This window comes from Stylophora pistillata, chromosome 9, assembly GCF_964205215.1.
Source record: "Stylophora pistillata chromosome 9, jaStyPist1.2, whole genome shotgun sequence".
Lineage (NCBI taxonomy): Eukaryota > Metazoa > Cnidaria > Anthozoa > Scleractinia > Pocilloporidae > Stylophora > Stylophora pistillata.
This window is the reverse complement of record NC_142527.1, coordinates 2,748,740-2,776,168: the sequence shown is the minus strand read 5'-3', so window position 1 is coordinate 2,776,168 and position 27,429 is coordinate 2,748,740. Positions and strand designations below refer to the sequence as shown.

The 27,429-nt window shown below is 41.4% G+C and overlaps 2 protein-coding genes across 3 annotated transcripts; both read right to left on the bottom strand.

The window, feature by feature from the left end:
• Positions 1 to 1,655: 1,655 nt before the first annotated feature.
• On the bottom strand, positions 1,656 to 14,766 carry LOC111327412 (NACHT and WD repeat domain-containing protein 2). 2 transcript variants are annotated; one of them, XM_022931589.2, is made up of 8 exons: positions 14,626 to 14,766; positions 13,835 to 13,916; positions 9,013 to 9,397; positions 8,524 to 8,726; positions 8,050 to 8,383; positions 6,960 to 7,687; positions 5,989 to 6,201; positions 1,656 to 5,424 (listed from the first exon to the last, which is right to left on the bottom strand). In XM_022931589.2, exons 2-8 carry the CDS (start codon positions 13,889 to 13,891, stop codon positions 2,116 to 2,118), a joined length of 5,229 nt encoding a protein of 1,742 aa, XP_022787324.2. In that variant the 5' UTR covers positions 13,892 to 13,916; positions 14,626 to 14,766; the 3' UTR covers positions 1,656 to 2,115. The 2 variants fall into 2 exon arrangements, with proteins under 2 accessions (XP_022787324.2, XP_088590395.1); XM_088734269.1 differs by having other exon boundaries at positions 9,013 to 9,382.
• On the bottom strand, positions 13,834 to 26,620 carry LOC111327563 (uncharacterized). Its single transcript, XM_022931777.2, has 8 exons — positions 26,217 to 26,620; positions 23,806 to 24,302; positions 23,409 to 23,611; positions 23,003 to 23,333; positions 21,769 to 22,502; positions 20,962 to 21,174; positions 14,626 to 20,096; positions 13,834 to 13,916 (listed from the first exon to the last, which is right to left on the bottom strand). Exons 2-7 carry the CDS (start codon positions 24,290 to 24,292, stop codon positions 16,641 to 16,643), a joined length of 5,424 nt encoding a protein of 1,807 aa, XP_022787512.2. The 5' UTR covers positions 24,293 to 24,302; positions 26,217 to 26,620; the 3' UTR covers positions 13,834 to 13,916; positions 14,626 to 16,640.
• Between the last annotated feature and the right edge of the window lie 809 nt (positions 26,621 to 27,429).

The window sequence follows — 27,429 nt, the reverse complement described above, 5'->3', positions numbered from 1 at the left end:
CAGACGAGGATTTCAAAAATGAGATAAAGCAAATCCTTAACAACGCGGAGCAAGAAACAGTAAAGGCGATCATGTGCTTCTGTGAACGTGAAATCGGTCGTTTTAATACCGAAATAAAGAAAAGAAAACGAACCAAAACGGCTGGAACAGTGAACACTAAGAACTGTAGTACGATCGAATCAGCGCGCGTGACGCAAGCCGAAAGCAATCAAGACAACTTAACGATCGAGACAGTCAAAAAAATAGCTGTACATCTACAAAGGCGAACGATTCGAAAAAGACGCAATCCCTGATGTGCGTACTCAGTGCCACACATAAAGCAAATTCTCATGAAAGACTGGCATTTAATAGAAACACAACCACTACTGAGCGAACTATACAAAAATCCACCGCTCGTATCTTACAAAAGAGGGCGGTCGCTCAAAGACATACTCGTGAGGGCTAAACTTTGAATAGGCTACTCTAAACACACGCTTGGGAGTCGTGTAGGCCTGTCAACCCCATTTTACGCCACCATCTTCGTCTTCGCTACTGGAGACAACTTCGCTTCGTTCAGAAGAAGATTCACTTGACAAAACTTCAATATCTGCCATCTCCTTCGCCCACGAATACAAACAAACAGTGAGTGAAATAAACCACGCTATCGGAGTGAACACAACCAGTGACGTCATCAATCCATTTCGCTCGGTACCAGGGCCCGGACATGGTTTTGTGTAAAATTTTTTATTTTAACGGTTAAAAAAGATATCTTTCGCTTCTTTTTGGCCAAAGCAAATTATCTCATGATGATCAGCATATTCAAAACTACAGGTTAGAGCAAATATTTCAGATACGAAAATTTCGTTTCAGTAGCACTTTAACCGTTGTGGGTGTGTACAGGAAGTGAAGAAACTCAAGCTGTAAACATCAATAATAAAATGCACTATGGGATTGAAACGCCTCGACACTATGAACACATTGAAGCTACATGCACTAACTTAACATATAAAAAATTATTCAAAAGCATAACGCAAACGTATATAATGCGAAAGTCTTGCGAAGATATTGATCTCCTAAAGAATGCGGAAGGGAGGGTTTGGCCGACCAAACAACGCCTTCTTTTAAATGTGTCACAGAACTCCACTTGAGTGACAGCTTTGTTACTTTTTTTAGATCAACTTAAAATATCGTTAAGTGGTGCGTTGAAATAATTTGTTCAGCAAAGAGGAGGAAAGATCAGCTTTCGCGACATTTTTAAAATTATGCGTGTTCAGACTAGCGACAGACTGTGCTATTCTTACCACCTACTGCATCTACTCCGCAAGTTTAAGAAACGAGGTCGCAAATAAGCTCGCATCAAGTGCAAATGAAACCTGCATACCAAAGAGCATGACTATGGAATTTCCTTTTGAAAATTGGACCTATGATATGGCAAGGAATGCCCTTACTTGTCCATGTTGAGGTAGAAGGATATCGACGTATTTATTATCCCAGCTTTTGTGTTGTGTTTGGTGGCAATTTAAAAGTGTGACCTAAGAATTCTTATTCCAGTTGACTTTCGGTATTACGGAGAGTGGCGTAACGGCAAATGAGCAGAGATGTGTGACGAAATCCTAGCCTAGGGACGGAGGGGAGGGGGGGTTTGGAGGAATGCCACGTGACAGACAGCCATCTCATCCGGGGGAAGCAAATATAATGCAAAATGGTCCAAGCTACAGAAACTGAGATAAACTGCGACAGTGTGGAGTCCCTTAATTGCTTGTGAATTTGTAGTAAAACGTTTTGATTTCGTGAAACGACTCTCATTTTACAAATCACTCTAAATGGAAGTTGCCGCACGAACTAAAAAAAACCCCAAGAGGCTGTAAAATTAGAGAGGAGGTCGTTTGACAAGAATAATACAATCAACTTATAATACGGCCGAACTAACAGAAACGATTCGCTTACAAAAGCAAACGAAAATTGTTAGCGCTGACTGGCTATATCAATTGTTTGATTAATCGTTACAGAGACAAGGGGAAAATTAATTAGAAGAGTCGTGCCCTGCTTTTTCAATCTATCCCACTGTAAACTGACTTTAAAAAAAACATAAATATTTTGTCAGAGGTTATACTAGGCAGCTACAGGTCCGGTTTTCTAAGCTATATAACTGTCATCGTCATCCTTATCATCATCAATCCCGTCATCCTTCGAGGGTTTCTCTTGAAAGTTTTCCACGGTTGCTTCTTCAGGTAGACCGTCATATGGAGACGGTAAATTCTCTTCTTCCATTCTGTCTTTCAGGGCAGGACGATGCAAATGGATAATCATCAGATTTGGGTTTTCGCCGAGTCCCAACGCAAGCCTGTCTCCAATAATTTTCACATGATTTGGGGAACCATCTGTGGTGAATGAGGCCAGTTGCTTCCCAGTCTTCGTGTCCCAGGCGTCAAAGTCATGATTTTGATCAGATCTGGAAATGATGACTTCCCCATCTGGTGAAATAAAGAGCTCGGAGACGTGTGGGGAATCTATGCTGCGCAAGACCTCACCACTTTCAATGCTCCATATCTTGATCTTCTGGTCAACTGTTCCAGTTACGGCGCTCATCGATGCACCTGAAACTGCGACAGTGCTGGCCCTTTCGTAGGCATCCGGGTCAAACAGCTTTCGTACCAGCTGGCCAGTTTGGAGGTTCCAGAGTAGTGGCTGAGAATACTCCACTAGACTGACCAGATAATTACCATCATCTGATATCCGTGCGTTGAAAAGACTCAACTGCTCGCCTTGGTACTGAAGGTTCTTGCTGCTGAAGCTGGTCGTGTCAATAACGATTAAGGGTAGTTCTTTGTTGCTGTGCTGAGTCATCTGACTTGCTTGTGAACAAATAGCCGTTTTGCCATTATTGCTGATCAACATGTCTTCGAATCGTTGCTTTTCTTTGAACTTCATCACCTTCACCACTTTTCCACTGTCAACATCCCACACTTTGACGAATCGCCTTCCTCTAGAAAACGAGATCATCCGCTTTTGATCAATGAATCCAAACGCATTCATTCTTTTACATGCTTTTCCTTCCAGATTTCTCTCAATTCTTCCCTCAGCAAAGTTTATAACTTTATAATGTGGAAGTTCCTGATCGTAGATGAAGCCGACACCGCGGGTGGCAGTGCACATGCGGATGGGATTCGGAAACAACATAAGATTCGTTAGACGTCGTACTCTTTTACCAGTCAGCCCATCCCAGACAGCTAGCTCGTTCCGAAGTTGAATGGTGGCCGTTGTTAGTACATGGCGTTGGTCATAACTGGTCGAAATGGCTGTGATTTGGTCAGCAATCGTGTTGCCTTGAATTGTACTGAGGGAAGTATCCTTTTGATTTTCGTCATCCTCTTCTCGACTTCTGTCGTAAACACGAAGTATGTTGTCTTGTCCCACAGCCAATATGTGGATTCCATCACGTGTGTATAATCGCATCCGAAAGATTGGGCTTCTAAGACACCGCTCCATTTCTTTTGTTTCCAGGTTCAGGATACAGATTTCAAACATATCAGCTGTCACGACCTTCGTGCCGTCATCGGTAATCTGCATTCGATGAAGACCTTCTTGCATCTTGAAATTAGTAAGTTCGCGAATCAGGTTTGCTGAGAGATCGTATAATCGCAAACTATCAAATGAGGATGGGATCACAGCCACTTGATCAAGGGATGTTATTTTGATTTCCTTGATAAAGACTTTTTCTTTGGAACCTTTACTTTTAGGGTATGAAATGGTGATCTTTCGCACCTCTCGGCCAGTTTTCAAATCAATGAAGTGCACAGTGTTTTTCCCTCGGAGGTTGTAGACTGCAAAACTCCCACGAGCATCGATAGCACCAATTTCATCTTCTGTGTTGACTCCTTTCAAGGGTAAACTGTGAAGAAGTGTTCCATTTTCTACTTGCCACACCTTCAGTGAATCCGGACAGATAGCAACCAGCAAGTTTTCATCGTCAGCAAACGAAATTGGAGCGTGAAGGTTGTAGGAGAACCAATTGTCATCGGAAACTTGAAATTCTCTCACTATTTGTCCAGTCAGAGTGTTCAGCAGGAAAATTTTGGACGATCCACCAAGCAGCAACAAATTAGGATTCTTCTGACTTATTTGGTTAAAATTTGTGCTATACATCTCGGCGGGCTGTTGAAGAGTAAACTTTCTTACTTCTTTATTACTAACGTAATCAATGATTCTAACAACAAGGCCATCCGATGTTTGGCTTGAGACTGCAATTGTGCGGTTATCTTTAGCCATGCTAACGACATCCGTGCCAGACTGCGTTAATCCGATGGCAGAACGCAGCGCTCCACCAGGCGCTGTCAGACACTTTCTGTTTGGAAGAAAGCAAGCTGTCGAAGAATTCAGCGCTTGCTTCAAGACCTTGTACACATCAGGGTACTGTTCCTTTCTCTCTAAAAAGTTGTACATGCGTCCTATCAACTGCGTTGGAAGTTGATTGCCATTCTGGGCGAGTGAGTGAGCGGAGAGTTGTAAGCACTCATAAAGGAGATCCACATCATTGTCTTCTTGTTTTGCGTCAATGTAGGACGAAAAATCGCTCATGAGAACTTGTAAAGAGGTTCCTCTGAGTTTTGCTAGAAGAAACTCGAAGTTACAAAGGCATTCTTCTTTCATTTGTTCTAGATTTCCAGAATGAAATAAGTGAAATGGTAGCTCACTCAACTTGCGAAGGTTGAATATCTCGTTGTCCTCACTTGAGTCAAACATCAGTGGTTGTTTTGGTACCAATCTGTCCATGGACATCTCTTTGCCCTCTTTGTCGAGAAATGGTTTCTTCACTCCGCCAGACCACCTCCCTAGGAAATATTCGCTCATATTGGCGTGAATCTTGATGGCTTGATCGTCTAACAAGTATCTTTCTCTTGCGGCTTCGATGAACTGACGATGATACCAAAATACCACTCGAGTGCCGTCGGCTCCTCGTTCAATCAGATAGTCACCGATGTCAGACCGAATGCGAATCCATAGCAACGGTGGAAGTCTTCTCACTGGAGGAGTCCAGTATTGGTAGACATCATTAAGAACTTCGTCGTCTAACGAGAGCAAGTCTTCCAACTCAGTCTCGGTTAAGCCGTTCTTGGATGCTGTAATGTAGGCCAGTGCATGACTGACCAAAACTTTACCGTGTCGCCTTTCCACTCGGCTGAACATGTCATCAATGATTTCCCGCACAGATGGCTCCAGGTAAAGCTCGGAGAAAGGAGTGTACGAGTTCCATCGCAGGGCTTCGTCAAAAGCCAACTTGAGGTACAATGGGAGGGGACACTTCTGAAAAGACTCCATGACGTAGTTTTTCTGATCCGGTAGGACTGTGCGATTAGCTGCTCTGAGCCAATTGTCAAGGATGACGTCTGCTTCATTGAGAGGAATCTTTGGTACTTCCAGAAAACATTCACTTGGAAGGATAGTCTACAATGTGCAAAGTAATACCGTCAACACCTTCATACTCCTAATAGTCCATTTTACAGTTGTGTGCTTGGTTGCCAAGCCTTTGAATGGGAGTGAGGCTAGAGATGATCTTGCACATATACGAGATGATCTTGTTATGATACAAACCTTGCTGCCTTTCAAATGTAAATCACATTGTTATCATGCTAACTAGATACAGGTCTCTATCACAACAAGGTCATCTTTAGCCTCACTCTGAATCAAAGGCTTGGCAACTAAGTACACAACTGTAAAATGGCCTATTCACAGATATGTTATGTACTCAGGCGCGTAGGGTGGTCATTTTTTCAAGTACGCACAAGTACATATAATCTATAAGCCTAAGTAAACTGAGCGAAAATATAGAAAAAATTGCTAAAAATTTCAAAATTTTCTGGTCACTTCAAGTACGCACGTGCGTATATGTGTATAGGACGCTACGCGCCTGGGACTTCAACTCTGAGCTTAAAAGAAAAGGGTTTTTAGATTATACACTTCGACTTTTGCACAACACTGTAAATTCTCCAGATGCCGTTTATAACTTACTCTAAGACTTGGTAAGGCCTGATATTCCTCGCCAGGTAGCGTGGAAAGAATAACGTAGACGTTGTTTGGTAAATGTCTTGGGTACCAGTCCATTTGCCGACCTCCGTCGTCAATAGAGAGTTGATCAAGTGAGTCCAACACCAGAACAACAGGTTGATCCTCAGCCGACTTCTCCAGGCATTCTTGAAAATAGTCTTTGAGGGATTTAATGTCCTAGGTAAAAAATGGAACAGTTTCACCTTAAAAGAAGGCCCTGACAAGGTTGTTCGAAGGGTAAATGAAGACGAAACAGATAAATGGCTATCCAGAAGATAAGTTTTAACAAAAGATACTGTGCTGTCCAACGGATAATGAAATTTGCATTGGATAACATTACAACTGAGGCCAGCTGTTTTATTCAGCTCAAGGTTGAGAGGCATCCCTAAAGACTAAGTGTTACTATGTTAATATACTATATTAATATATGTCACTTGAATTCATTTAATTTTTCATGTTAACGTTACATCTTCAAATACAGAACATACATACATACATACATACATAAATACATACATACGTTACTTGACCACTCCCCATGGGGCTTTTCAGGGCCAATTCCTACCCATCCCACCCCAGGGGAGGGAGGACATCCACTACACAGTAATCTCGTGCGTGGGAAATTAACGTCTCCTACCCCTAACCCTGCAGGAGACGGGGCCTACGGTTTATTTGTCCTTATCCAAGAAGACTAGAATATCTAACCATTTTTTGATTATAGAAAGGTAGCAAATTCTCCTCACTTATTTTGAGACCACGAGTATTCAATATTGAATCATAATTTCAGATACTGATATGACTGAATGAAAATAATACAGTTGAAAAATAATTAACGATAGGTATCGGAATTAACATTTCTAAGCTCTAATGTACGTGATACACCAATTATCTCCTTGTCGCTCCCAATTATTGGGTACAATAATCGCAAACGTTACCTCAGGTATATCTTCAGTATTCTGACCGGTCGCTCTGCACAACTGAACGCAGACACTTCTTAGAAGAGGCCTTATGCCAGAAGATTCGGGTGTGGTGCCAATAAAACGTAAAACCACTATAGCAGAGTCGTCTTCAAGCCACTGTTTCACTTTGGTGACAATTTTTGCCATAATCGACGTCTTTCCACAACCCGATTCTCCATGCAGCACAACAGCATGGTTTTCGTGATTCACCAGGACTTCCCTTGAAGCCTCTAAAAACTCTTTACGGCCATGAAATGATTTGCACTTATTCTGGCAGAATGAACCATGCTGGAATATTTCCTCTGCGAATCCATCTCTTGCATCCGATGATTCCTTCTCCTCAATCCCTTTATTGATCATCTGAATTAAGGTATCATAAAAATCTTTGCAAAGTTTTTCAATGTACTGAAAATGTTCGTCTGAGATAGATGGGTCGACGCCACCTTCGGACCATTTGATGTCATAACTCACGATGTTTGCGCTTGATAAAACTTGAGGAAGATCTTTCTCCCGAAGAACGTTGAGTAATTCCTGAGCAGTCTCGTCTATCGATGAATTAGCTCCCCATGTCTTGTCGACGAATTTCCCAGTGTTTTTATTCTCAATATTAGCGTGGAGATCTGTGATGACCCTTTTAAACCAGAAGCAGTGGTTTGAGGGATGCGAAGCGTTTATGATGCCTCTTCGGATTTCGTCCTCGGTAACTATGAAAGAAGATACAAATAATCGTCTTACATGGCCATAAGAGGTACTCAGCGTGATCAACGTAACTACGTCAAAACGTTTTGTGCATGCTTTGAGGGAGCTCTCTCACTGTCAACTCAAAACCTTAGCTGCCTGAGTCATACAAATAAAGAAATGATCCTTGTAGTCAAGCGGCGATGAAAGTAATAGTGGAAAAGTATCTAGACAAACAATTTAAAAAAATCCTTTTTGCAGCTCGCCTGCGACGATGATTCATTTAACAAATTCCATGTTGCAGTCCGCATGTTCAGTAACAGATCACAGATTACATCAAAATGTGGTGAGAATGATAAAAAACTGTATTCCTGAGTCATATCAATACCTGACATGTGATACTTATGCCGTTCACTCTTCTCATCCAAAGCCTTGTCAGCGGCTGCTCTCAAAACAACCTGCATTCTCTCGAATGCTGTCCACCAATCGGCAGACGCTTTCTTACGTAACTCTTCGTTCGCATAGTCGCGATAGTGAGGCAGTAGCGACGTGATTGGCTGCAGCAGATATTGGGCTGGAACTGAGTTGTCGTCTCGCCGAAACCAGTGTTTCAGTAGTGCAACGTCGTCTTGGTTTTCAACTGCGTTAAGAAGCTTCTCAAACTCAGAGGCAACTATCTTGGTAGGAAAGGGACGGTAACCGTATTTTTGTCCAAGAAACGTCTGAAAAAAGAATTGTTGTCACAAATTTAAAAAAAAGGCTATCAAAATCAGTTAGCTAATGATGTGAAAACTGCCTTTTAGAAAGTGAAATATCTACATGTTGTTTAGCTTTTTATGGTACCACACTTAATCCAACTTACTATGAAGTTAGGTCCAGTCGACAGCTTCTGACATGCGCGCAACTCTCTCATGCACAGCTCAGTGGTCATGTGATCATCCGTGGACTCGTCCCGGACTCCCCATCTCATGTCCACCACTTGAAAGTCATATCCTCTCTCCTGACAGTAGGACTTCAGTCGGGGGTACACTCGCTCCATCAATGTGTTGCGCTCCACTGAGGTGTCTTATGAAAAAAGGAACAAACATAAAGTGTTGCTCAAGTTTTTTTTTGGAGGGGGGCATTATACCGTTTCTCAGGCTGACGTCTTTTTTAAGGCAAAACGTGTCTTTCCGATATCGTTCCTTAGTCTTTAACACGTTTTAGTACTTTCATTTGGTACAAAATTTATAAGCAATTGATGATCAAACAGTCAGAGATTCACAGTATTGGATTTTAGCAGTCTGAAGAATCGAATATGCCCCCCCCCCACCACCACCCCGTCGATTGACCAGTTATGACAATACAATACCTGTGAAAGTGGAGCTCGTGAAAATTCTCACAACTTTAACGTTCTCTGGGAACTCGCTGTCCAGGTCACCTATTAAGGCTTTCCTTAGTTTTTCAGTATAAGGGAGATCTTTCCCAGAGTCCACGTTGTTGACATCTCTCCCATTCCTCTCATCCTTGACCTTCTCTTCGTCGTCGCAATCGCCATCGTCCTCAGTCTCGTCTTCTTTTTGATCGTTGCTGTCTTCCTCTTCATCTGATTTTTCTTCGTTGTCACTGTCGTCTTTGGTGTCACTTTCTCCCGATGACTTTACTTCCTCCTCTTCTTCTTGTTCATCATCGTTCTCCCTTTCTTCTTCTCTGTCTGATTCTTCTGCTTGTTCTATTTGTTCCTGAGAGGAGCTCTCCTGAGAGGAATGAATGAAATGAAAAAACTTTATTTAAGTGTCTATGTTTTTAGCTATAAGCTAATGGGGGACACTAAAAAATTTAAAAGTCAAATACATTTACATATGTAGATGATAGTTATTTACAGTAGATAATTAAAAAGATTATAAAGTTATTTAGTTAAGTTTTAAATTTCAACGAGAGTTGAAAGCTCGACTTTTCTTATGTTCTTCTTGAACGAATTTAGAGTTTCTATCGTTCTTAGGTGTCTTGGTAACTTCGACCAGATGAGAGGTCCCATATATTTAATAGAATTCCTACCAAATCTTACAGTTTCGAATCTTGGCAGTTCGAAGTCACTGTTCCGTGTATTATACTGAGTGTTATTTATATTAAATAAGTCAGAAATATTCTCGGGTACGAGACTGTGCTTAACTTTAAACATCAAAGTGGTAATGTCTTGTAGGCGCCGATTGTTCAACGTCGGTAGTTTGGCACGACTTAGCAGTTCTTGATAGGACGCTGATCTAGTTTTGTACACCGCCCTAAGTGCTCGCTCCTGAATCCGCTCAAGCTTTCTCCGATCCGATGCATTACAAAAGTGCCATACTAGATGACAGTAGGTTAGATGGGACAGAATTGAAGACCTGTAAAGTGATAGTTTAGCATTACAGGGTATCAAATTGCGTAGCCGCACTAGAATCCTTACTTTTTGGATTCCCCTTCACTGTGCGATTTGGTCGAATGCGCCCGTTTTCCTTGAGTAGCTTCTTCCTACAAAATACGTAGTAGGGCGTTGAGATTGAGTATTTCAATATCACATTAGGCGAGCTAGTCTGAACAAAGGAATACACCTCAAGGGGGAAATAAGTTCTCTGAGTAAAACCACATTAACTCTCTGATGCGCTGGAATATGCTGATTACAAAGTAACGATTTGTTTTATTTCTACATATCATTGGTAAAATAGTTGGTGTGGGATTCCTTGACTACTCACATCGCGAAGAAATCAAGAATACTAATTAGATCCCGGATTACTGTGATGACACTAAATCAAAAACTGCTCTGCTAAGAAGAAATTTCGTAGCTTTTCAGTGCCACTTAACTTTCTGAAGGCCTGTCATTGATGAAAGCAGCTTCGCGAAGCCAAACCGTTCTTTTTTGCATTAAGTTGATAGTTGCCCCCCAAAATGGTTTCTCTCTCTTGATTTGCGATAACTAGTGCGATTTCTCGTGTCTAAAACCATTTCACTTCAAGAAAGGTGGCTTTAGAAGTCCATTTATCGATACGATTCCTTAGTCTTTCTTTGTTGAAACTATCCAAAACTGTTGGTATCTTGTCTAAAGTGAGACACTTTGTCAACAAAGATATTCTTGTCATGCTTTATCACTCCCTTATCTATCTATTCCTCGCTTATGGCGTCCATGTCTGGGGTTTAACCTTTCCCTCATTTCTGAGACAATTATTTATTATCCGAAAAAAAGCAATCAGAATGATATATCTCTCTGAACTAATATCCCGTTCTGAGCCTCTGTTTAAATCCCTCCATCTTCTTAAGCTCAATGATGTTGTTGAATTACAGATTGTCTCTTTTGAAATACATATATATGAACTGCGGTTATGAAACAACATCATCATTTATCATCTACGGGTTTATGTCGAATTAATTGGATGGTCTGCTCCCAGTTGGCTTGTTAGCTCAATTGGTAGAGTGCTGCACTAGTATCGCAGAGGTCAGTGGTTCGAATCCCGTACAGGCCTGAATTTTTTCAGGTCTGATTTTCACTATTGCTTAAATAGTGCTTTACTGCGAAGGATCGTGCACATATACGTAAGATTGTCTCTTTTGTTCATCAGAGGTCACTTAGACCGTTACCACTTGTTTCGGTAAATATTTCAAATTCATATCTTCTGTTCATTCCTATTCAGAGGCAATCATGTAACAGAAATCTTTATGTAGCCTCAGTTAATACTACTCAAGAATAAAGGCTGATAGTTTCTAAAGAAACTGTTTGGGGCTGCGTCGGTGGGGGTAACGAAATAATTTGAATATATCAACAAAATTGAAATGGTAAATTGGCCATCGTTACGATTATAAAAGCTGACGTTTCGAACGTTAGCCCTTCGTCGGAGCGAATAGAGGAATTGTGGGTTGCGTGTGCTTTTAAAGGCAGAAAATAGAGCTACGTTATTGGTGGGAACATGGCAACGAGAAAAACACGAATAAATTAGTGCAATGAAAAGCGTTCGTTAATATTTGTGGGATTTAGACTGCCGGTTTGAAAGATGAGCTTTTGTTCAAGATTTTTACGGCTTCCCGTGCTACCTAAGTGCAAGGAAAGACCGAAGATTGCCATATGTTGCCTAGAATGATTAGGTAAATTAAAATGTCTAGCGACTGGTTTCGATGAGTCCTTGTCATTCCTCTCCACGTCGCGAAGGTGTTCTCGGAATCGGTCACCTAGTCTTCTGGCTGTTTCGTCGATGTAATAATAATAATAATAATAATAATAATAATAATAATAATAATAGTAATAATAATAATAATAATCTTTAGACAGGGTGCGTTCTCACAAAAAGTGGTTTTCAGAACGGCCCTACATAAAATAAATTAATAAAGGAAAAATGAATACAAGTTACAGACGTTGAGAAAATATATAAGCTAATGGGATAGAATTGCTACATCACAATACTTAAGATTATGTAAAAAGGTGAAAAATTGGTAATTTACAAATACTACGATAAAGACTGCACTTTCATTTTAAACAATAAAATTGATTTAGATTCCTGAATATCTGGATTAAGATTGCTAAAATCATTTGATGCCTGATATGTTAGTTTTTGTTTTCCCCAGTTTGTTTTGGGAGCTGGAAGATGCAGTTTGTTACACTGGCGGGTATTATAATAATGAAAGGCAGTGTTATGCTTAAAATTAAAATCAAACTCAATAATGTTATTCAAGCATCTAAAAATAAAAACGCATCGGTGCATCTGTCGTCTTTGATATAAACGCCTCCATTTTAAGGACTCAAGAGCATCGGTGGCGGAAGAATACTTGGCCTTGTCAAGAATTATTTTAGCTGCCTTGTTTTGTTGGGTTTGGAGATCGTTTGTCACCCCAAATGATATCACCGTAGTCAAAAATAGAAAGAATTAGAGAATGGTAAATCTTTTTGCAATAAGTGCAAGTTAAAAAGTCGAGTTTCCAGATGGGATTTGAACCCACGACCCTCCGTGATCTAGTCAGATGCTCTAACCACTGAGCTACAGGAGATTTTATGGTGAATAAGGGTCAATTAGTGGGTATTGACTGGAACCGCATCACGCGGCTACACAGCCAAACATCAGCTAGCGCTCGTGGGTTCAAATCCCATCTGGAAACTCGATTTTTCTCTTGTATTAAAAATTGTTTATTTTCATGTTTAAGTGCAAGTTATGCAATAGATTACATTGGCAGAGGTGCACGTTAAGTGATCGGTGATCTTAATGGATCGTTTGGGTCCCGATATTTTCTCAGTGTTGTGAATGAAAGGACACGTTTTGCATCGTACACGAGCGCATTTAAAAGTGCCTGGTTGGTCATTGGTCTGAAAAGAACTTCTGACCAAAAAATTGCCCATGTTTTCGTCGCGTTTGAATGAAATGAGCGGAGGCTGCGAAAAGATAGTGCTTGTTTCTGGATCATTTTAAAGTAATTTAAAGTTTTTAAGAATGATGGATTTAACTGAGTGGTTGTGAGGGTGAAACGTGAGAGTGAATGGAATGCGGTCAGAATCTTCCTTTTGTGACGTTTGTAGTGCTGAATGTCGATCAATAAGTTGGGCGCGGTGGTAACCCGCTTGAACGACAGAATCAGGGTAACCACGTTTATCGAAAAACTGGCACATTGACTCTGATTTGTGGTGGAAATCAGAGTCATCACTACATAAACGACGAAGTCTGAGAAACTGAGAAAAGGGAATGGAATTCTTAACGTGAGGTGGATGCGAAGACGAATACAAAAAGTAATTATTCGAGTCTGTAGGTTTGTAATACACACTAGTGCATAAACCGTTGCCTTCAATTGAAACTTTGATGTCTAAAAAGGATAAAGAATTGTCAGAAATTTCCCAGGTATAGCTCAGAGCCGGGTGAAAAGAATTAACTGCGGTTATAAATTGAGTCAGCTTCTCTCTGGTAGAGGAGGTAGCGCCCATATAGTCGTCGATGTAGCGACCGTAGAGTTAAGGTTTGGAGCCGTTGTATTGGCTGAAAAATTGGCGTTCGTCAAAACCTACAAAAAGATTGGCATAGCTAGGTCCCATTTTGGTGCCCATGGCTACACCATTGGTTTGTTTGAAAAAGTTGTCCCCGAATGAAAAACAATTAAGTGTGACTAGAACTATTTCGGTTAAGCGTAGTAGTTTTTCAGATTTAGGTTCCTTAACAGTACGACTACACGTAGGCTAATGAACATACCTCATTGTGTTGAAGTGTCACTTTCTTCTTTCGTATCAAGGAAACAGCACTTCCCATTGTCAGGCAGTATGGTAACCTCTAACTGAACAGGAAAAGCGATATATTTTAACAGATTTGTCAAGTTTTTGCTGGAGATTATGAACCAGCTTCTAAATAAGTCTCAGCACAGTACAGAAAATAACGCAACTACAACATTTTATGTAGGGCATGCTTTGCTAAAAGAAGTACATATCATCAAAGAGATTCGGTGACAAATTAAATGCAAGAGACAAAAATATGGGTGCGTTTTACTTTTTTCTTTCTTTCTTCTTTTGGACAAATATAAGACAATGCGTGACTTGCTGCGAGCTAAAAATAAAAAGGAACTCATTTGCATTTTTCACCTGAGCAACTATTACTTTTGCAAACACATGGTGAATATGTAGATTTAATTTTGAGATTTTGTAGCGGTCACAGGCGTTGTAAGTTCAAGTAAAGATTATTTATTGTGAGACTACTATTTAACTTGTGTTACACACGACCATGACACGCACATCGACACAAAATTACCCCGATCGATAAAACAATTTTCCATCTCTTGAATTCTCTCAAATTAGATAATTGCAACTCTATGCTTTACTCAAGCAGAGATGTTCAACATTATGTCCGTTTTCGAGGAGTGTCAGCCGTTTTTCACGCCCATGGACGATTTGTCCAGCTAGATAATCAAATCTTGAAAATTAAAGCTCATTCATAGCAAAGAATCAAATGAATCGGCGAGTTGTCGGTTAGAGAGGGTTTTAAACGCTTACCTGTACTACAGATCTCCAAGTTTGAAAATTGACATTTTCGTTAAAATGGAAGAGACTTCTCTCCGGTATTACCGTACGGTGGAACAAAACGATGATCTATTCTGAGTCCGATAAATTTCAGCAACTACAAACTAACCCACAAGCGGGAACTCCCAGTTCCTAAGTTTGAAACGCGAATCAAATTTGATAATTATTAGAATGTGACTGAATAAATAATGAAAAGCTGTCATCTGTTTTTGACACCATGACGACAAGATGTTAAGATCACCCTCAGTGACTCCGGGATGCAAGAGTACATTACGTCACGACACAAATCATGTTTACAGCTGTTACTTCTCTAAGCACAGTTGAAAAAATCCACAGAACAGACTTAGGTGTATAAACAGCTCAAGTTTGCCTGAACTCTGATCTCGCAAAGATGACTTAGGTTATTTCGCGAAGCGGCGCTTTTTAGTTGAGGTCACAAGGTCAGCATAATCCGTTGACAATGTTTTCTGTTTGCTCAGTGAGATGGATCAAGGTTATTAACATTGGCGTCAAAGGTAAATTGTATCTGCTTCTAGAAACGCGCGCGATTGTTCAAAGCGGAACTTGTTAGATCCTTCTTCTTTGTATGCTGCAGATTACGTGTTCCTGAGTAATGTTCAAATTTTGAGAAATATTTACCAACCAACTATAAGGACAGGTCGTAAGATCTCAGCTACGAAGGTGTCAGAGACGGAGACGATACTAGCTTGCTTTCAACCTCGGCAAGAGAACAATAGTCAAAACCTCGCTTTTTTTCCAAGCTTCACAGCATGAAGTAGAGGTTGGAGGAATCGAAGCATGATTATTCGTTGCATGAGTCTTTCTAGGAGTTAATATGAAAGTCTACAAAAGGCGTTATTTTCTAATCTTTTAATGCAACCTTAATTACATCAGAAGCAAATTTTATTGGAAAGTTCGTTAAGAGCGAAAACCTAGTAAATCCACAAAATGCAGGGTCCATATTCTTTTGTCGGTTGATTTTTCAATACAGTAGATTAACCCAGGCAAAACTGAGATGCTGTTACCTGTTTTTTTTTTTTTTTGATGACCCCTCTTCGACCGTGCGAGTAAAGGAAAAGAACAGCGAATAGGCCATTTTCGATATATCAAAATTCACATTTGGCTCCGATGCTTGGGGGAATGAAACAAAAGAAATCACATCGAGGTGAGGGATGAAGAATTAATTTCTTTTATCGTATAAAGGGCTAAAATTACTGAATTGTGATTGGTCAAGACAGAGAGCATTTTTTCTTAATTTTTGTAATTGCCCCGGGCAAAAATACTTGAAAATGACTGGCTGAAAATCGCTTAGCAACGGCTGCCAAGGTAAAGAAATTTCTGTTTGTTTTGTAACAATGGCGTCCCGTTTTGTGCGAGATCAGTAAGAAAACTTTTTGCCTCTTATATTATAAACAAGTAATCACATGGTTCCTCGTAAGATTAAGGATTAATATCACTTGTGTTTTCGAAAGTTGCAGAAATTGCTCGAGTCGCTGCGCGACTCGGGCAATTTCAGCAACTTCCGAAAACACGCGTGATATTAATCCTTAATTTTACTCGGCCCCATGCGACTACCAATACTTATTTTATTCCCTCAAGCCTCGGCGCCATGTTAGAATTTTAATATATCGAAAATGGCCTAGTTTTTGAGTGATGCGTTTGAGCGCCTTTGAACAGTTCATTCATAATTATCCCCTTAGGAATATTTGTGGGAATTTATTTCCTCATGATTTCTTTTAAAATTGGGAAAATGTAAGCCTCGTATGCTTCCATCTGAAGGTTTCCGTATGCTCTAGTGCCCAGGCCTTTCACGGCTTTCAGTTAAATTGCACGATATGTAGATTAGTTTCCTAACTATTAAACGATCCAACCAGAGCAATCTTTACAAGACCATATCGATTTAAAAACAAGAACTAACACCGGTTTGTACGTAAAATTTGTGCCATGACCGATTATGTAGCAAACTTAACTTCTACTTCGGCGATGTTTCACATAAAGTTGTCTCGGTAAACTTGTTCCGAAATGACAACAGATTTGGATGCAAAAACCGAACTTCCGCCACCGATTATTACGTTGGGTTTTGCAAGGACCGCTTTTCTTGTGAACTCAGTTTTTTGAAAATCAGTCTTGTCAGAATCGTCATCTTCATCTTCATCTTCATCTTCTTCTTTGGCATGAACCAAACCTTGACAAGCCTGTAGGACGCTTTCCAACGGACAGTCCTCAAACGGAGAATCAACAGGCTTGCTATCTTCTGAACTTCCAGGAATATGAGGTCGCAACATCAACAGTTCCGGTTTGTCTGCCTTAGCCACCACAAGCCGGCTTCCAGATATTGTCATTCGTTCCGGCTTCCAATCAGAAGTGAAAGTGGCGAGCTTTGAGCCTGTCTCTAGGTCCCATGCATCGATGTTGTTGTTTGTGTACCGATAGTTCGAAAATGCCACTTTGCCATCTTGTGTGACAAAAAGAGAATCGACAGTGCCACATTCCATCGTGTAACGGACACACCCACTTCCAATGTCCCAGACTGCGATCCCCCCATCACCTTGACCGGTTAGGACCACTTTGCTTGCTGTTGAGATGGCCGTGCAGATTACGGTTGGATTTTCTTCATCTGCAACTAGTTTACTCTTTACACTGCCATTCGTCAAATCCCATAGCAATGCCTTGAACTCTTTGGAAAGACAAACCAGGCAGCTACCGTCGTCTGCTACGCACCCATTCCAAAGCAACAGCTGAGTGTTCTCAATTTCCAAGACCTTATGCTCCCCTGACTGCGTGTTGAGAGCAATGAGAGACAAGGTATCCTCCTCGTGGCTAACAATTTGGCTCATTTGACTGCAAACGACTGCCCTTCCGTTTCTGCTGATAAGCATGTCTTCGAATCGATGCTTTTGTCCAAACTTAAATTGCTTTGCGAGCTGTCCATCGTTGATGTCCCAAACTTTGAGGTTACGTCTTCCTTGCGAGAAAGTAATGATGTGGTTCTCATCAATGAACCCAAACGCTTCCGTTCTTTTGGAGGCTCTACCCCGCAGATATCTTTCAACCTTCCCCTCTTTCAAATTAAAAACTCTAAAATGAAGATAGTCTTGATCGTGGATGTAGCCAACTGCGCGACTTGTATCATACATTCTTATCGAGGTGGGTGGCAATTCTTGGAAAATCTTCAACGCTCGCACCATAACTCCAGTCAATGCGTCCCAAATAGCAATTTGGCTGGAGTTGTTAACCGTTGCTGTCGCAATGACATGTCTTCCATCTGTTCCCCTGTTTAGATAGTTGATGGAATCAATTGAAGATACGGCCTTATTGTCTGATGACAGACTGGAAACGTCTTCAGTGCCCTCTGTAATCGCTTGCTCTAGGTCGTAAATACGGATTACGTCATCCTGGGCCAGGGATATAGCTACTTTTCCATCGTTCGTGAAAAAATTAACGTGAATAATAAGTGTTCCGAATGATTTACTCTTCAGAGTTTTGCAAACTGTTCCATCCTCTAGATTTGTCACCAAAATCTCGTAGTCAGCTACACTCACAGCCTTTGTTCCGTCGGCTGTTATCTGGGTTCGAAGCAGTCCTTTGTTGATTCTAAACTGAGATATTTCTTTGATAAAATCTCCGGTGTGGAGGTCATACAATCGAAGGCCATTTTTCTTTGAGGATGTCACGATCACTTGCTCTTTGCAGGTGACTTTGATTTCCCCTACAAAGCATGCATCTGCCTCGCTGAAGACGTCAACTTCGCGAACCATCTCTCCTGTTCTACAATTGAGCACTGTGAAACTTTTAGAACCGTGGAGGCTGAAGACCGCGTGACAGCCTGATGCTTCAATAGTGCCGTACTCTTCATCGGTGGGAATCTTGCCAACATCAATCTTATGTGCTACTTTGCCATCTTCAGCTGTCCATATCTTGATGTCTTTGTCTGTTATGGCAATGACACTAGTTTCGTTATCCACAAACGAAACAGGGGGTATTGGATTGTACATGCTTTCCTCGACGAGAGCTGCGAGTTTCTGTAGCACTTGTCCCGTTGATGGCTTTAGGAGAAAAATATCGGTGGAACCTGCCAACAGGAGGAGATCTTCATTGAGACTGCTTCCCTGGACTAACCACACAACTCCTACTTCCAGCGATCCTGGAAGAGTCACCCTCCTAAGTGTTTTCCCATTTGATAAATTTATGCTCAATATCTGGATATGAAGTGGTTGAGAAATAGAAGACGTAATGTAAGCTGTTTTCCCATCACAACTAAAACCACAACATTTGAAGACAGATTCGCCAGGTATTTTCATAGAAGAAATGAGTGGTCCGCCTGGAGATGTCAAACATTTGTCACTTGGAATCAGACAAGGGACAGATGAGGAATACGCCTGTTGTAGGAGAAGGCGAATACCAGTGAGTTCGGCTTGGTCACGGTTTTGTTGTGGACTCAGTCTTCCAAGAAGTTGAGGCGCCAGCTGATTAGCATCGGCTTTGAGAGCCGCGGATGACAGCTGGAAGGTTTTCTCCAAAACGACCAGGTCTTCATCATCTGGATACAGAAGAAGCGAGGCAGTAAAGTCGTCCAGAATTGATTCTAAAGAAGTTGCGCGAAGCTTAGCTAAAAGGAACTCGAACTTGCATAGTGCGTTTATCTTAAGATTCTCAAGATTGCCTGCGTGTAAAAGATGATATGGCAATTCATTCAATTTTCGCAGGTTAAAAACTGCCCTCTTTTCTTTCTCGTTGCTGAACGTCAATGGTTGTCCGGCCACCAACCTATCCTTGAGTACTTTGTTTCCATCTTTGTCAACGTAAGGTTTCTCAGCACCGTTTGACCACTTTCCTAGAAAGTAGTCTGCCAGTTTTGAATGAATATCTGCTGGCCGTGAACCCAAGTACCGATCAGTTGCCAGTTCGGTAAACTGGCGATGGTACCAGTACATCACTCGGGAATCATCTGCTCCTCTTTCTATGAGGTAGTCTTCAATGTCGGAACGTATACGACTCCACAATAGGGGAGGAAGTCTGCGAAATGGGGGCGTCCAGTACTGATAGACATCATCGAGGACTTCGTCATCCAGTGACAAAATATCTTCTAACTCTGGCTCAGTAAGGCCGTTTTTCGAGGCAGTGATGTAAGCTAAAGCGTGGCTGACGAGGATTTTTCCATGACGACGCTCAACCTGTTCTAAAAAGTCGTTAATGACGTTTTTCACGCCAGAGGCTAATGTTGCATCATCCTCCGGTGTATAAGATTTCCAGCGGATAGCTTGATCAAAAGACAGCATTAAATACAAGGGCAATGGACATTCCTCGAAGGCGTTTAAGACCACTTCCTTCTGCGTAGGTGTCAACGTGCGTTTACTGGACCTCAGCCAACTCTCCAAAATGTCATCTGCTTCATTCAGGGGGATGATGGGTATCTCTTTAAAACATCGTTCTGGAAAAAAGTTCTGTCAAAAAAAGAGTTTTCTTTAAGAGCCTAAAAACTAGACTAAAACATAAATGTCTTTACATATGATGCACGATCCTCGCAGTAGATAGCGCTATTTAAGCAATAGCGAAAATCAGACCTGAAAAAAATCAGGCCTGTACGGGATTCGAACCACTGACCTCTGCGATACTAGTGCAGCGCTCTACCAATTGAGCTAACAAGCCAACTGGGAGCAGGCCGTTAAGTTGATTCGTAATAAACCCGTGAAAGTGATAAATAAATGTCTTTGTTGTCTGCGTAGCTACAAGAGAAAATATCACCCTTACTCTTTCCATAATATACAGGAGATGTGTCTTATAATTATTTTAAGAGTTAATCTCGTTTGGGAAACGACTCAGTTTAATTTCATTTGATGCCAGTCTAAGATTTAGGGGTCAAAATACATCGAAAATAGGCGGAATGTTATTAGAAGTGATAATGACCGTCCCCCGGTTAGCTCAATTGGTTAGAGCACCGGATTGTGTTGTGCGGGAGGTCGAGGGTTCGAGCCCCGGCCGGACCAATACTCATGGTCCTAAAATAATTGAGGAGAATTTGCTACTTTTCTATGATATCAAGAAATGGATAGATATTCTAGTCTTCTCGGATAAGGACATTAATTTCCCACGCGCGAGATAACTGTGTGGTGGATGTCCTCCCCTGGGGTGGGATGTATGGGTGTGTCTTACGTTTCATACATGAGCCTCTGGCTCGGGCAACTGGGTAACCATGCCTTACGTAAAGACAATAAACTTGATTGATTGATTGATCATTTAAGGGTTTGTCCGTGTTCCTCTGGTATTTACCATCGACAACTTTTAAAGACGAGAACAGCTCTTCTCTACCTTCAAATGCGGTAGACACTCGTATTCCGAATCAGGTAAGGTGGACATTATCAAGTAACAGTCATCGGGAATTTTTCCGGGTAACCAATCCAAACGTCTTCCTCCTTCCCCAGCGGATAGTTGGTCCAGGGAATCGAGAATCAACACCACAGGACGTATTGCACAAGCTTCTTCTAAACACATTGGAAAGAACTCCAGCAATTCCATAAGGTCCTGCAATTACGTTGGTAAAGAGCGTACAGTAAGAGCAAGTTCTGTGATGGTTTTCAATACTCAGCTTAAATTTAGAGCAATCACGAATGATTTGTGTCGTCAATGAAATGCGTATCGAGGCCACGTAAGGAGTTGGAATAGCCTGCTCCAGGTGCTCACTTTGTTGGGACGGGCCATAGAGCCAGGTTAGCGGGAGAGCAACGAGAGGAGGGAAAAAACTACGGAGAACTAAGGAAAGGAACTTGGTTCCATCGGTGTAGGCTGTGACGCCCACGACACCAGCAGCGGAGCGCGTACGTTTTTACTCGGTGAGAAATTTGAGTACGTAAGGGGCCCGCGGCGGTTATTGTACGAAATTTCTCGTGCCAGACTTTTCACAGACCAAAAACAATAAAAAACACTAAGGCTCCCTTCTGCGATTTTATAATCATGAAACGTAAGGTACTCTTTTGGCATTTATTCATTTTCTCTCGAATTCTTGAAAAATCAGATGGAAGAAATTTAGCAAAGCACCCAGAGCACCCAAAAGGCTGGAGTCTATATGACTAAACCTATATAATGGTTTTAGGTCAATGCAATAGAGTACTAACTAACCTCGGGTATTTGTGTTGAATCATTATCTGTGATCTTGTATAACTGTCGACAGACGCTGCTTAGTAGCAGTCTGATGTCGGATGATTCCGGAGAAGTTCCAATAAATCTTAGCACCACGATTGCAGAGTCGTCTTCCAGCCAATTTTTGACCTCCACAGCTATTTTAGCCATAACTGACGTCTTACCACAACCTGACTCTCCATGGAGAATAACTGTACGTTTTTCGTTGCGCTCGAGTAGAGAATACTTCACAGACTGAAGAAAATCGTCTCGTCCTTGGCAAGCGAGGCCTTTCTTTTGGCAGAATAGCGCATGCTGTAATATCTCTTTATTTAGTGAGTCTTCCCTTTCGTCGCCTTCTTTCTCATCGATAGCTTCCTGAATCATTTCGGTCAAAACATTGTAAACGTCGGCGCAAAGCGTTTCAATATATTGCGCATGGTCTGTAGACGCGTCTGGGCTGATGCCTTCACTGGTCCATTTGACATCGTACTGAATTATGTTTTTTGTTGGCAAGACTGCTGAAAGATCTTTTTCTCTCAAACTCTCTAACAGCGTTTGCGCAGACTCGTCAATAGTGGAGTTGTCGGCTCCGTAAGGCTTATCCACAAACTTGCCAGAATTAGGATCGTGTGCATTCTGGAGCAGATCGGTGATGACTCTTTTGAACCAGAAACAATGTTTCTCTGGTTCTGTAGCTGTTAATATCCCTCGGCGAATCTCGTCTTCAGTCACTACAGGGATTAGGTTAATAACGATAGAGTTCATATTACAGCAATAATTCACTGATTGTTCGAAAGGTGGCATTTTTACGGAGCAACCCTTGCTACTAGCTAGAAGAGGCGGTAGTATAGCTATGGCGCGCGCTGCACTCTGAAAGGAGAGCTTTGGAACGAAGGGGGAGGGGGGGAAGGTTGTGTAGGGTTCTACAGCAAGAAACTTTTATCTCCTAGGATATTTACCCATCCAGGAGTTTAAATTGGTAATAAAAAACTGTCAGACAAACGCGTTTAGGAAGGGACGACAGATGGAATGGCATCCGTCTAGAAGGAGTGACAATACCTCCCTCTTACTTCTACTTGATTTGTGCTGCAAAGGAGGGGGTACAAGATTCGTGAAACGTAACCCTATTTTAACGAACGCCCTTTGCTTGGGCACTCGCGTGATTATGTGACTAAAAAGCATACCATATCAGCTAGACATAATAAATGCTCCAAGGAAGCTCGCACAATACCTGACATATGATACTTGTGCCGCTCAGCCTCCTTAAGAGAGATGTTAGCGGCTGCCCTCAAAATAACTTGCATTCTCTCAAATGCCGTCCACCATTCGGCAGACGCCTTCTTACGTAAATCTTCATTTGCGTAGTCCCTGTAGTGAGGTAGCAATGACGTGATTGGCTGTAGCATATATTGGGCGGGAACTGAGTTGTCGTCTCGCCAAAACCAGTGTTTCAGTAGGGCAACATCGTCTTGGTTTTCAACGGCGTCTAGGAGCTCCTCAAACTCACGGGCAGAAATATTTACTGGAAAAGGACGATAACCATATTTTTGCCCCAAAAAAGTCTGAAAGTAAAATTATACGAATCAATTTACGTAACTTCAGAGAAATACTATGTTTGACAGTTTAATCCAACTTACTATGAAATTAGGTCCCGTCGACAGCTTCTGACACGCGCGCAACTCTCTCATGCATAGCTCAGTGGTCATGTGATCATCCGTGGACTCGTCCCGGACTCCCCACCTCATGTCCACCACTTGAAAGTCATATCCTCTCTCCTGACAGTAGGACTTCAGTCGCGGGTACACTCGCTCCATTAATGCGTTACGCTCCACAAAAGTATCTAGGAGCAGTAAAAAGGTATAATTATAGATGCGATATCATGAATCCAGTTGCAGTCGGAATTGAGGCTTGCTGAGTTCTGCTTTGAATTGCAATTCTTTGAACCTCGTTCTCAGGAACATGAGAATGAGGTTGTAATTGTTCATGCCCCCGGTGAAGTAATGAAATATTTAAGGGAACACTCCTGATCAATACCTGTGAATGTTGAACTCGTAAATATCCTGACAACCCTTACATCGTCAGATATTTTAATAGCTAAGTCGTCCAGAAGAGCTTTCTCCCAGATAATGGTAAACTCTTCAACTTCCGATGCTTTAATCGATGAATCTTTGTCATTTTTTCCCACTGCGCATGCCCCTGGATCATCTTTGTCAGTCTCTTTGGAGCTTACGGAAGCCGCTGACCCCGAGGAATGACTGGAGGAATGGTCGCCGACTTCACTTTTACCAGAGCTCTTATCATCTCTTTGGGTGTCCAAGTCATTTTGGCTCTCGTTCGTTTCCAACTCTTTCTCGGAATCCGATTCGTTTTCATCATCGCTATCGAACTCAATGACGTCACACAGATGCTGTCTGCGATCTTCGTTGTCTGAAAAATGGTCGGGTGGAGGCGAATGGGTGATGGATGAGGACTGCGTCAATACTGGAGCACTTTTCTTCTTTCTCGAAACAATGATTCCCATGATTCAGTCTCTGTGTCATCGCGATGAGGTTTGGAAGGAGATAAAAAAAGATTCATTAGAGTTGGATTTCTCACAAAATGTTTTGTTAGTGGACGAAAATCCGACGTATGTTCCATAGTACTTTCAAATCCAATGTGGCCAAATTGATAGACAAGTAGAATGACCTATGCTATGTGCTCTTCAAGCAATTTTAAAAGAGTTTTTACGCGTTGAACATGTTTTTCCGCGTTTATACAGACTGAACATGTGTCGTATGTCCCCAGTAGTAGCTCACACGCCAAACCACTTAATTCGAAAGCTAATTCGGGCTTTTCCTTGTTTTTCATTGAGCAGCGATTGAACGTTTCTATCCTAAGGAAGTAGCTTCAGGTAAACGCGCACCAGATACCGGCCTAAACAAACACCACCACCTTAGATCGAAGCACCACCCAAAAAGCATATCTGTCCTTTCCTACCTGAACGCTTTTCACCCTATCATTAACATACATATTCTCCACACCGTTCTCTCTACATTTCCTTTGGTATTGACAAGGAGAATTCGTTTTAACAATCAAAGGTTCTTCAGTCGGTGATCATTTCCTTAATTCTCCTGACCTCAATGTGTGATTCAGGGGTGATATTGTAAGGAGAAATTAGATGCTGGTCACTCTTAGGGGTTAAAGGGTTAAAGGACAGGGAATCTAACAATTCCCTCTGATGCGATGCATTTCCGGTTCCGTTTCTCTGTTTGCTGCCGTCACGATTCTAGTCTCCCTCGCAGCCGTTTTTTTTGGATGTCACGCAACGGACATTTTGGGGGAGCGTTGCGTGACATCCAAAAAAACGGCTGCGAGGGAGACTATCACGATTCTTGCATTAATTTGAATGAAGGAAAAGTCGGAACAGTGTTGAAAGACAGCTTTGTGCGTAGGATGGAAAGATAACAACGTCGAGAACAAAGAATTACGTGCATTCAAACAAAAGTCACAAGCGGGAGGGCTTTAAAATATATATTGGCCTTTCTCTTAATGAATAATCAAATATTCATATAAAGATTCGTTATATTCTTGCTGCACATAAGTATAGTGCGTGGAAAATAAAACTTGATTAAACTTAAAAATTTTTTGTGATATGGAAATCTAAGACCCTCAGGTTAAAAAAATTTCGGAAACGTCTACTGCGACAATTGATTCAAATTGATCAGCGAAATTTTCTTCACTGCGTAGAAAGGTTCACTATAGAAAATACCTTAGTTACCTTTAATCCACAAAAGTGAAATTATGTCACAGATATCGGCCTACAAACAGGCTAGCGATAGAGTTATTGATCAACTGCATTAATTGAAAACCCCCAAAATGCTTGATGGTGTGAAAGCGACACTGATCTACCCGTGTTTACATTTTTTTCTTTTCCGTCATCTGCTAAAGGGAAAGGGAAAATTTCGAGGTTGAACAATACCTTGCTAATTTTCGGAGGTTAAGAGGTCTTGGAGCGTCATACGCAACAGAATTCAGTGAACCGTCATATAATCTTGCATGGCTTAATCTAGGAATAGATGTTCTAGCTCCTCTCGATCTCTGCTCGCTAGAGTTCGGTTAAAGCCTTGAACAAGGTGCTCTTTATTCTTGGGATAAAAGATCGCTTTGAGTTTTTGAGGCAATTCTAACATTGTATTAGTCAAAATTCGTGATAATCATTTCGTTTCAACTTCTCTTACAGTTTGCGGTCCTTATCTGAGGTATATTTAACTTTCCTTGAATAATTAAACAGGAGCAGAAGAAAAACAGAACGCTTCTTATTAAAAGTACAAACTTCTCATGAATCTAATTGCAACTTTTAAGTGGCAACTTTAAAAAGTGGGAACGGGTCATTATCAAATGAAAGGCGAAGCCGCGAAGGTAGCTATTTTGCGCTAAAATATTCAGTCGATTTTGATCATACTTACTCGCCAGTTCTGAGGATTTCAGCGTGAGATCATTCTACCAGAAACGCTTCATTGCAATGAGCCGTACTTGCTATAGCTATAGTCTGCCGTTGCAACGTGTCGTTCCATTTCCAGTAGTTCCTTTTCCGACGGCATTGAAGTCAACAATGCTGTCTTATGAGTTGACAAGGTTCTACCCAGATCTCTTTACTTTATCCCGGAATCCGGCGTGCTCTCTCAAAATGGAGTCCATGGATATCATGAGATTGAAGAATATTTGCTCTGGTTAAATTGCTTGGCAACGTGAAAGTAAGGAATGCAGACAAAATAGAAAAGATTTCACGCTAGTCTTATGATTTACAAAGAAACTTGTCCCTTGTACTGAAAACTCCAGGAAATTTATAAGACATTAATGCAAGTTAATATTCATACATTATTATGCTTCAGCAAAAGATGACAGGATGAAATTTATCCATCTACAGGGCAGGGTGACGAAGTGTCATCTCCTGGCAATGATTTATTCCTTGTGTAATAAGCTGCCTCTTTATTATTTCTCACGGTCTTGTAAAAACATCATTTTTACAGTGGATTTACTATACTCGTTTCTGATTCCGCTCTCACTATAAAAAATGGCTGTCCCTGATAAGACTCTAAATAATGATAAATAAATTATGATTAATTTCCAAGAAGTGTAATAATTAACTTGATAGAGATAGGACGAATGAAAGCTACCAATTCCTTTTTTTTACTTTCGACCCTAGCTGATCCAAGGTGAAGCTATATAGCTTCGTGATAATCCTTTTTTTTTTAAAGTCTTTGTACGGTAAGAGAGGCGCGGTGGCCTCATAGCTCATGAGTGCTTTACTCTCACAGTGCCTCTCTTCACCCAGGTGTTTAAGTGGATATGTGCGTTCGGCGAATTTAATGCTGGGGGGTAACCCTGCGATGGACTGGCATCCCATCCAGGGGGGAGTGGAAATACTCCAACTTGCAACGGAAACCGGAGATCAGCACCAGCCTGATGGGCCACTTGGCTCGTAAACAGACTTTACCTTTACACTGAGATAATCACATGATTTCGAGTGACGAAATACAAGTAAGTTTTTAGCACAAACCCATAGGCCTTAGGGAAAGTGCGATTTGAAGCGCTTGGAAAAAAAGAGAAAAGCAGTTGTACTTTTTCCAAATTGCACAGGGAAAATCATGTGATTACTCATAAATGAAACACATGGGA

Coding starts and splice junctions, on each gene's coding strand:
- LOC111327412 (XM_022931589.2), bottom strand. CDS start 13,891: ATGGGAAGTGCTGTTTCCTTGATACGAAAGAAGAAAGTGACACTTCAA. Junction 9,398..13,834: donor TGACACTTCAACACAATGAG/GTATGTTCATTA, acceptor CATTCCTCTCAG/GAGAGCTCCTCTCAGGAACA. Junction 7,688..8,049: donor GCATAAGTATCACATGTCAG/GTATTGATATGA, acceptor CTTCTTTCATAG/TTACCGAGGACGAAATCCGA.
- LOC111327563 (XM_022931777.2), bottom strand. CDS start 24,292: ATGGGAATCATTGTTTCGAGAAAGAAGAAAAGTGCTCCAGTATTGACG. Junction 22,503..23,002: donor GCACAAGTATCATATGTCAG/GTATTGTGCGAG, acceptor TAATCCCTGTAG/TGACTGAAGACGAGATTCGC. Junction 21,175..21,768: donor ATTCAACACAAATACCCGAG/GTTAGTTAGTAC, acceptor ACGTAATTGCAG/GACCTTATGGAATTGCTGGA.